The 10,361-nt window shown below is 41.9% G+C and overlaps 1 protein-coding gene across 7 annotated transcripts in view; it reads left to right on the plus strand.

Moving 5' to 3' along the window:
* Positions 1–3,965: 3,965 nt before the first annotated feature.
* The window catches only part of LOC124133247, a 30,513-nt gene continuing 24,117 nt past the window's right edge, over positions 3,966–10,361 (plus strand). Inside the window, exons 1-4 of one of the 7 annotated variants that reach the window (XM_046497577.2) lie at positions 3,966–4,332; positions 6,218–6,799; positions 7,840–7,929; positions 8,220–9,721. In XM_046497577.2, the coding sequence (XP_046353533.2) occupies positions 6,243–6,799; positions 7,840–7,929; positions 8,220–8,328 (756 nt within the window). In that variant the 5' untranslated portion in view covers positions 3,966–4,332; positions 6,218–6,242 and the 3' untranslated portion in view covers positions 8,329–9,721. The other 6 variants (XM_046497574.2, XM_046497572.2, XM_046497575.2 and 3 more) reach the window with 6 other exon arrangements.

Raw genomic sequence — 10,361 nt, forward strand, 5'->3', positions numbered from 1 at the left:
AGGATGCAGGGCGCAGGGCGCAGGGTCCTTTCCCTTGTGGTTTGATTTCGCTGTGGCCAGGATTGCTGTGTCAATTGGCAGTGTCAATATATTTATCCTTCTTATCTGTTGGTCCTGTTAAATGTACACATAGTTCTAATAACTTGAGAATGAGCAGCAGAAGATTCATTTATTAAGATTCGGCAAGTTCATTATTAACTCGCCAAATTATTTATTCATTTGACTTTTCTCTGATATGGGAGAATGAGACCATACATAATGTGATTCAGTGTTGAATATTCTAATGTAAAATGTTCTCGTCATTCAAATTGTTGTTCATATAACAAGACAACCATGAACAATTTAGAACAATTTAAGATATACCACTAAAGAACTTATAATGCATAAAATACCTAAAAATACCTTTCACAGCATTAGCACCGATTTCTTCAGAAATATTTCCTTTGCCATGTTTTTACGTTTTCTTTCTTGTGGACTGCATCACTGAAGATGGCAAGTGGCCGTAGAAAGCCCTTTTCTTCATGGCTATTGTGTTATTAGAGGAGAAGGAGAAGAGGAGGAGAAAGAGACCCAGAAACTTGTTTTTAATTGATGTTGGCAAAGTACTTTGATTATTTGGTGCCACTTGTAGGATCCAAAGGAAAATATGTCATGGCTCAAAAAATAAGTTGTCGTCTCATATTCCAGAGGTTGTTAAAGCACACAACAATTTTCAAATTCGAATGTTGAGAAATACATTCTACAACAAATTTGATGTGTGAATGTCTAAAATATTTAGTTCACCTAACCGAATCGGCCGTTTACATTATAATATTAAGGCAAATTTAAGCACAAGCTGTCAATTCAATTCACTCTTTTGTTTCAGGTCGGTACAGCACATGGTTTGTTTTCAGAGCCGTTTACATTATAATATTAAGGCAAATTTGACCAGTATTTGAACACCACGATAAACCCATCATGTATGGAGCTTTATAACTGGGCGCGAGAACAGAACGTGACGCTCTAGCTGGTCACAAGCTGTCAATTCAATTCACTCTTTCGTTTCAGGTCGGCACAGCACAGAGCGAGATGAGAAGAATTGATTTTTAGTGTTGCAATTCAAATCCAATAGCACAAACAATTCCATACAGTATACCGTGCGTGTCAGTACATCAATATTTCAGATATCTTTCCAGGAAAAGCTCTAGCTTCCTTCTTTTTCTTTTCCTGGAACAGGCTCCAGAGTTTGATCACGTGACCTATAATGTATTGATCTACTTGCTGTAGTCATGGTATGTTTCTGCATGCCTCTTCTCACATAAATGAACCGGATGTCACGCTGTATGTGTCTCATTGTTCAAAACCTCATTGGCAATCTACTCTATCTGTCTTCTTCGTTTCGTTTGCTTCTTTTGTTAATGCCGCACCCAGCAATCGAAGTCAAGCATGAGTTGCCGAAGACCTATTCTAACCCGGATCTTCGCGTGTATCTATCTTTCTATTACAATGAGAATCTGTGTATGATGTGAGCGTTTCGTGTGATTCACATGTTGTCACAATAATAGGCGTATACTTACATGACAATATACCGGCACATGCATGACATACCACATGACACATACCCGGTTAGCATAGGCCGCCTGAATATCATATATATTAGCGCCGGCTAAAGTGTTGATTAGACGTTGTGACTAGGGTCGTTGTTTATGATATGAGGCACTGGCTTGACAGGTCGGGGGCTCGATGCCCTGGCTGCATCATACCAAAAGACGTTAAAGATAGCATATCCATAAAAAGCGGGGTATCCATGTTAGACTGCGGCATTGTATCTCAGTGGGCCAGCACTATAAAACCAGAAATTAGTCCATCTCAGGGGGGCAGCACTATAAAACCGGTAATTAGCCCCGAGTAGTACAAGCAGCAACACACACACACAAACACACACACACACACAAACACACACAAACACACACACAAACACACACACAAACACACACACACACATGCACACACACACACACACACACACACACACACACACACACACAAACATACACAAACACACACACACATGCACAAACAAACACACACATACACACAAAAACAAACACATACACATAAACACACACACACGCACAAACACACACACACAAACACCCCCACACACAAAAACAAACACACACACACAGAAACACCCACACACACAAAAACAAACACACACACACATATACACACACAAACACCCACACACACAAAAACAAACACACAAAAACAAACACACACACACATACACACACAAACATGCACAAACACACACACAACACATACACATAAACACACACACCCGCACATACACACACAAACACACACACATGCACAAACACACACACAAACACACAAAAAGAAACACATACACATAAACACACACACCCGCACATACACACACACAAACACACATGCACAAACACGCACACACACATACGCACATACACAAACACACATACACTGACACAAACACACACATGCACGTCGCTATGTCAGTGCAATAATCTTGAACGTCTCGTTAAACCCCATTTGACCTAATCTAATCCACCCACTCACTCACCTAATTCTAACTTACCCTCCAACCCCCCTCCCCCCCCCCCCCCCCCCCCCCCCCCCCTTGCTTGATCATAACGGTCCATACCCTTGATCTCTGTTTTGTAACGGCGGACTTTTCTGGCTTTTTGTGAAGTCCTGATGTTTGGCGGAGACGATTTGGACTTTGTCAAACTGAATTTGATGACTGGGGAACTATGCTGGAAGTCGGGGGGGGAGGGGGGGTATTTTTGCTGTGTGTTTTTGCTGTTGAAGTATATTTTCTTTGATAAAGTGACTACTGGGCGGGTATTTTCATTAAAGTACGAGTCAACAGAGTCACAATTAAATTAATAGAATTAATTAATCTTTGGGGGCTGCTTAGCAACAAATCATCAGATGACTTGAGCACCAAGCAGGCATCAATACCATCTTCACTGGCTCCCCTTCCCAAAGTACTCCAAGTCAATGTCCGTAACCCTTCCTCCCACAAATAACCCCTCAAAAGAGTGAATGGTCGCTAAACGCAATAAGCCAGAAGTTGTATGTGTTCTTAAAGCAGTGTTTGTTCCACATCACCGCACTGAGCAATATGTCAGCTACACGACAAGGCAAAATATCAGGTCCCGTGAAGATTACGGGGTAGAACTGGTCTTCAGCAACCCTTCTTGTTGTGAGAGGCGACTAACGGTGTCGGGTGGTCAGGCTCGCTGATGCATGTCATCGTATCCCAATTGCATAGATCGATACTCAAGATGTGAATCACTGGATTGGCTGGTCCAGACTCGATTATTTACAGACTGCCGTCATCTTGAATATTGCTGAGTGCGACGTTAAGCAACAAACAAACAGTAACGACACACATTTTCACAGCTATAAATATCCCTGCATAATATACACACTTGGGAGTGCATGGCCCAGTGCAGCTTGAGGCAGCGGAACGTCACTGAACACCGCGACACTATCACATGACTATAGCAGTTATCTTTCCAGGAAATGTCCTACTTTCTCTTTCCTTTCCTGGAACACGCTTTAGAACTGGAATGTGTCTATACGTGACCTATATTTTATCTGTCACGCGACGCTTGCCGTATACTGGTTCTGTGTTGTCCTGACTGCCCATATGAGGAAGGCTCATGCCACTGATCGGCACATGTGCCAGTAAAAAGTGCCAGTGAGCTGACCCACATCTCTGTGTTATTGTTTATATCCCCTTTCAGCAACAGCTGTGTTGTGGCGAGACTGTCCCTTATCTGATAGAACCAGGGGTCAGGAGACATATCCTTACACAGGCTTTTCCCAAAGCATTGATAACATTTTGTGTCTTATTATAGTACTTATTCACATATATTATACTTATTCACATGTTACATTATTTGTCTAGTGCATTAAAGGGTTTGGCAATGACACTATGGTCATATAATTTCGTCTACCGTAAACAAACCATTTAATCGACTTAGAATTGATTAAGTATGCAACTAACTCTTCTGACAAACACTAAATGTATTTTGATATTAAAAAGTACAGAACATTGAAAAAGTCTCAAGAAGTCGGCGTGAGAGTTCTGGAGACAGATGGTGAGCTGGGGGCGTCCCGTATTTCCACAGCCCTGTAATACGTGATCTGGCGAGGGAGACTTGCCGCCAGTCTATGTAACCCAACTCTCCTCCGGGTTCACGCTTACTGGCACCTCTGTGTGGCTCCCGGCATGAACCGGATATGACGTTATATGCGTGTCTGTTGTAAACATCATTGGCAATCACTACCCTGAAACAGGTAAGGTTTGTGATCTGTTGTTCTATTACAATTATAAACTGTGTATGACGTAACTCTTCACGTACAGTCACCATAACAGGCGTATACATACATGACAATATACCGGCACATGCATGACCCCGTGACACCTTCCCTCATGTCGCGTAGCCTCTCGTAGCCTCACGTCACCTCAGCTCACTCACTCACTCACTCAACCACGCACTCACTCAAACACCAAACCGCTTACTCACTTGTTCATCAATGTGGTAGTGAGCTAGGGTGAAGTAGTTCGTTCCCTGTGACACTACCGAGAGCGTTCATCTCAAGTATCTGACCTACTCGTAAAGGGGCTCGCCTCTTCATGGTGAGTATCACTTCATGTCGTCCCAGTCGCTGTCTCAAGCTGATATATTACCAGACTGTCGCGTAACAGTATCATGGCTGCACTGTCCATGTTTGACAACACTAGTCTATAGTCCGTTATCGTATGACATTAACACAGCATACATGCGTAATCCTATTACCCACTGTCATCTTGTGCACCATTATTGTGTTGCGTGAACGTCGTTGCAATATTTGCAGTAGTTATTGAATACATTCTGGTTACACGTATGGTGTCATATGTTATCGTTATTACTTCAAAGTAATATGCAAAGTATAACGAGAATTCTTTTGACCAACTGGTTTGTTTGATTGTGTGTCGCACTCAGCAATATTCCAGCTATATGACGGCGGTCTGTAAATAATCGAGTCTGGACCAGACAATCCAGTGATTGACATCATGAGCATCGATCTATGCAATTGCGGTACGAAGACATGAATCAACCAAGTCAGCGAGCCTGACCACCCGATCCCGTTAGTCGCCCCTTGCGACAAGCATAGTCGCCTTTTACGGCATGGGTTGCTGAAGACCTACTCTACCCCGGATCGTCACGGGTCTGAACCAGTGGTAATGTTGTATATATTTCTTGAAGATTTTGAACATCTGGTGGAATCGTGTAATAAAGGCTTGCCTAAAAAGGTCCATTCATATAATTTTCACAACTAGTCTGCCTTTTGTATATATTAACAAAGTAAAACATGTTTAAAATCTAATGAAAAATATGTAACGGAACCGTGACTGAAAATAATATTTATTTTACCATAAGACTGTATTGTTTCTGTCTACATCTCCTTGAAAAGACGGAACGATATAACTGGAATACTGTTAAAAGCGGCATTAAACCCAACTCACTCACTCCTTGAAAAGATTGAGTCAAAGACTGGTGTTCAAATATATGGAATAAAGCGACAAAGCCCTTTCCATATCCAATAGATATCTCTGCATAAAACAGAGTCGATTGTACAATTCTGACTATATGATGAGCATGTGTTGATGATACCAGGTGTTCGAGAAAAGGTTAGTATATGCTGCTCCACCGGTGGCACCCGTCACAAACACAATCAAAGGCAAGTCAATTGTTTACGGGAACATATAGTACCAGTCGAAATAGGGAATGAAATCGGACATCATTTTTGTCACTGATGCGTCAAATTTGGAAATGTGCTCAACATGTCTACCATAACACTTTTTGAAAGCTTTACATGTCTCATTAGTTTTACCTTTTCGCGAACACATGGTATTATCACTATTTCATAGTTATTCATAAACACATGCTCGTAATATTGTCGGAATCGTACAATCGACCCTGTTTTTTTCGAAAGTTTTTTTTATGAATATGAAAAGGGTTTTGTCGCTTTTATTTATTTACTGGAATGTGTACCCATTAATGAAGTATTTCGAACAACACGTTGTTCACATGTTCAAACAAAATAAGGTTATTATTATTATTTGTCTTATATATATTCTTATATTTGGGGGAGGTTGGGGTAAAACGGACTATAAGTGTATTTATTTTACTTTCAGTGTACCCTAAGGAGTACCTGGCAATATGAGTGAGATCTGTCCGCATTGTGGGAAGGGGTTCAAGCGTCTGGCATCTCACGAGTGGAGGTGCAAAGAGAAGGGAACAGCCGCCAGTCCATCCTCCACCCTACAGCCTCGTTCTTCTAGCAGTTCCAGCTCACCTTCAGGAGCTGGTCGATCTACCACACCATCAGCAGGTAACAGGACAAGTGCTCGGCGACCAACCTCAGCCGATGTAGGGAACAGTTCAAAAACCGGTGCACCCCAAGGTGCGAGAAGAAGGAGTTCCAACAAACCGGCCGAGGTAGTGGTGAACATATGTCCTGATTGTGGCGCCAACTACAGATACAAACATGATGTCTGTCATTCTCGGGGGTCGGGGAAACGTGAAGATAAAGCTGCTTATGATGTGATGGAAGTGTGCCCTGATTGTGGCCAGACGTATAAATACAAACACACGGTGTGTCGTGGAAGCCAGAAGATAAATCCTGTCAGACATCACCGACTGGTCATTCCAAATCGGCCACCAAATCCGACCAATCAACAATCTACACGTCACGAATATACCACTTGGCACGAACAGTAAGTATTTGTATTGTATTAGTTTAACGCATTAAGCCAGAAGCAAGCGATGTGTTAGGGTTCAATTCATAGGACGTGTAACATGAATCTTACCTGACAACCGTGTTCCATGTACAGGAGGGCGGTCGGGTAGCCAAGTGGTTAAAGCGTTCGCTCGTCACGACGAAAACCCGGGTTCGTATCCCGACATGGGAACAATGTGTAATGCCCATTTCTGGTGTCCCCGGCCGTGATATTGCTGGAATATTGCTTAAAGCGGCGTAAAACCAAACTCACACTCCATGTACAGGGTTCATTACCGTCTTCACATTATTGTGGGTTGGTTATTGACGTGTTACACGTGGCCGACGATTTGTTGTGAGGGTAGGGGAAGGTATTTGTTTATTGTCGTGCAAGGCGTTTGTGCTCACGAGAACCTGTCTAGTAATGCTTCAATGGCGGGCACCTTCAACAATTTGCATGAAACAATCACAAGAAAATATCCAAATCACGTTTATCACTGTACATAATCCCCCTCTTTCTACAGCAAAACTAACATTATACTTTCCGATTGACAGAACACTATTGTTTCTGGAAACACATTTTGTATTGTTCAATGTCATGAAATCAAAATATCTTCTTGCTATTTTTCCGTGTAATCCAGCACTATCAGTTAGTTTATCCACGAAGAAATTCCAAGTAAATATCATTATTATCCATAGATATCTAAATAAGAACAATAATTCAAGGAGGGAAATCTATATAGCCACTGACAGGTCATTCGCTACAGAAATCTGTATTATTTATATTTATCTATATCACTAATAAATTTGTCTAAATAGATTAGCATACATATATATGTAAAATTCATAACATATATATCATTATAGCTCGCTTGGAAATTGTTTATGTGCAAGAAGACCTACACAATATTACATACCTGCACATGTAATATGTGAATATTACAAACGAATGGATCTCGGGTACAAGTTATGATTCAGTACATTTAGTATCTTTACATGGACAATGTTGAAGGTGACATGGTGTCCGTGTTTCAGCAGGGGAAGAGGAACATACAACTACAAGGGCGATCTGGCAGAATCTGAAGGTCTAGCAAGAGCGAATGTGCAAGGTCAGCGACATGCACGCCGGTGAGTTTATCTCAAAATTTAGCCAGTTAAAGCTATTCAGTATTTGTGTTTTGATGTCAAAATTTGGCCAGTTAAAGCTATTCAGTATTTGTGTTTTGATGTCAACATTTGGCTCGTTAAAGGTACTATGTGCCATCACATATTGTTTATTAGACCTTGAGATGTATGTCAAGGAGCCCAACTCTTATGAACAAATGTACATAAAGAGTAACAGGATAACTCCAACCCCATTTAACAACGTGTTTAACCAAGCAGAATGAAGCATCATTCCTATTCATTGTAAATTCCAGTCACAGACACGAGAGGACCCATGACAACTACAATGGCGTCCTGAATGAGGAGGAACGCTTGGCCGCTGCTTTTGAAGCAAGTCTGAATCTGAAGGAAGAAAACCCGTGAGTGCCACCAGCACTCCAGCTGCCTGGCATGTCCCGTGGTCATGACATGGCCTCCAGTATGCTTTTATGAAATATGAACTTTCGATCACCAAAAGATTTACGTGAATGCTACCTTATGATTGGATGTACGTATGTGTGCATAGTATTATGGTTGCATACCTCGGCAGTATATTATTTTAATGACAAACGTTTATTAGTGATAACTGAGTATTTAGAACCTGTGTTATTAATACAACTTCATAATAAATTGCATCGAGGTCATTCATGAGATTGCTTCACCCACCTAGGACCATAACTGCTATGTTAAATGTTAAAATTGGGTGGATGGGTTGGAACATCGGAACAAATTGGAAATATACTCTCCAAAAAGGTAAATGCAATACGGATATTATTGGCCATCACAGCAACATTAGCGGACCACGAGGTGCAAAATGAATAGGTTTAATGTGTTATAGTGTCAGTGACATGCAAACCATTAGTCGGGAAACATGTACGATTCGGAAAAACGCAGCTAGTGCATTAACAAAGGGCCATGGAGCTGCACACACTGCACTTGCAGTAGCACTATGAACGGTATTAAAGTGCAGTGTTTTTGATTGCCTGGCATCTGCGTCTATCGAACAGTGATAGTTCAACAACATGACAAGATTAACAGAAGTGAAAAGAAACAACGTCAAAGGCCGCTTGCAGGCAGGGGAATCGCGATCAGCTGTAGCCAGGGTTTTCAATGTAGCGCCCAGCACCATCACAAGGATATGGGATCGGTTTCAACAGCATGGGTCAACACGTGATCTTCCAAGGTCGGGCCGACTAAGTGTAACCACCTCCGCCCTAGATCGCTACATCCGACTGCGCCACCTACGCTAAAGGACGAGAACAGCCGCTACCTCAACCACATCCTAACTGCGCAGAATCTCCTACCAAACCGTACGAAACCGTTTAAGAGCAGCAGGTCTACGCGCAACATGTCCTGTTCGACGCGTCATATTGACTCGACAACGACAACTGTGTATTCCAGCAGGAGAACGCTCGACCGCATATAACAGGGATCACAAGAACCTGTCCACACCCGATAGACCACCTGTGGGATGAATAGGATAAACGGCTACGCCGACATTAACCACAACCCCAGACGTTGCAGACCGAGTGGGCTACCATTCCCTAGGATGTGTATCGCATACTCGTCTCTTACATGGGCAGGACATGTCAGGCCGCTATTGATTCCAACGGGGGATAAACGCGTTGTTGATGGTAGCTGACCTTCACCTTAGACTTTTCCTATGTACCGATAACTGAGATGACTACAATCACCAAGTGTTCTCTCCACAAACTGTTGGCTCAATACTTTGCACGGTCCCTCGTATAAATAAATGTATTTTCCTACGTCACACAAATCTGGGTTTGCTTTTCTTTTTCTTTTTTTTGAAGAGTATATAAAGCATTGTACTGGATGTGTCTAGCCATTTCACAGTTTGATTGGGATCGGTAGGTGATATTAGCATGGTTTGGGACCTAAATAATTATATATCACCCACCATGAAATGAGGGACCTTATGGGTGAAAAAAATAACATTTTGACTTCTTAATATATTTTAAAACTACATTATTTTAGAACATAAAAATACAATTCACAAGCAACATTTTATATGCATTGCACAGATACATAGCATCGAACATTTGGACTTATATTCTGCAAAATCTTTTTTCAGTCTTGAAAACATGACTTGTCATTCACCCGATGTAGGAGTAGTGAGTGAGTGAGTGAGTGAGGTTTTACGCCGCTTTTAGCAATATTCCAGCAATATCACGGCGGGGGACACCAGAAATGGGCTTCACACATTGTACCCATGTCGGGAATCGAACCTGGGTCTTCGGCGTGACGAGCTAACGCTTTAACCACTAGGCTACCCGACCGCCCCCGATGTAGGAGTAAGCACGTACTCCGAAACGATGTTTCGTCATAATCAAGAAGCTGAAATCCATATATTCTCTTCCTTATAACTGTTGTAATAATTTAGATATAGTGACTGATTA

This window comes from Haliotis rufescens, unplaced genomic scaffold (genome assembly GCF_023055435.1).
Source record: "Haliotis rufescens isolate VD_foot unplaced genomic scaffold, xgHalRufe1.0.p SCAF_2, whole genome shotgun sequence".
NCBI lineage: Eukaryota > Metazoa > Mollusca > Gastropoda > Lepetellida > Haliotidae > Haliotis > Haliotis rufescens.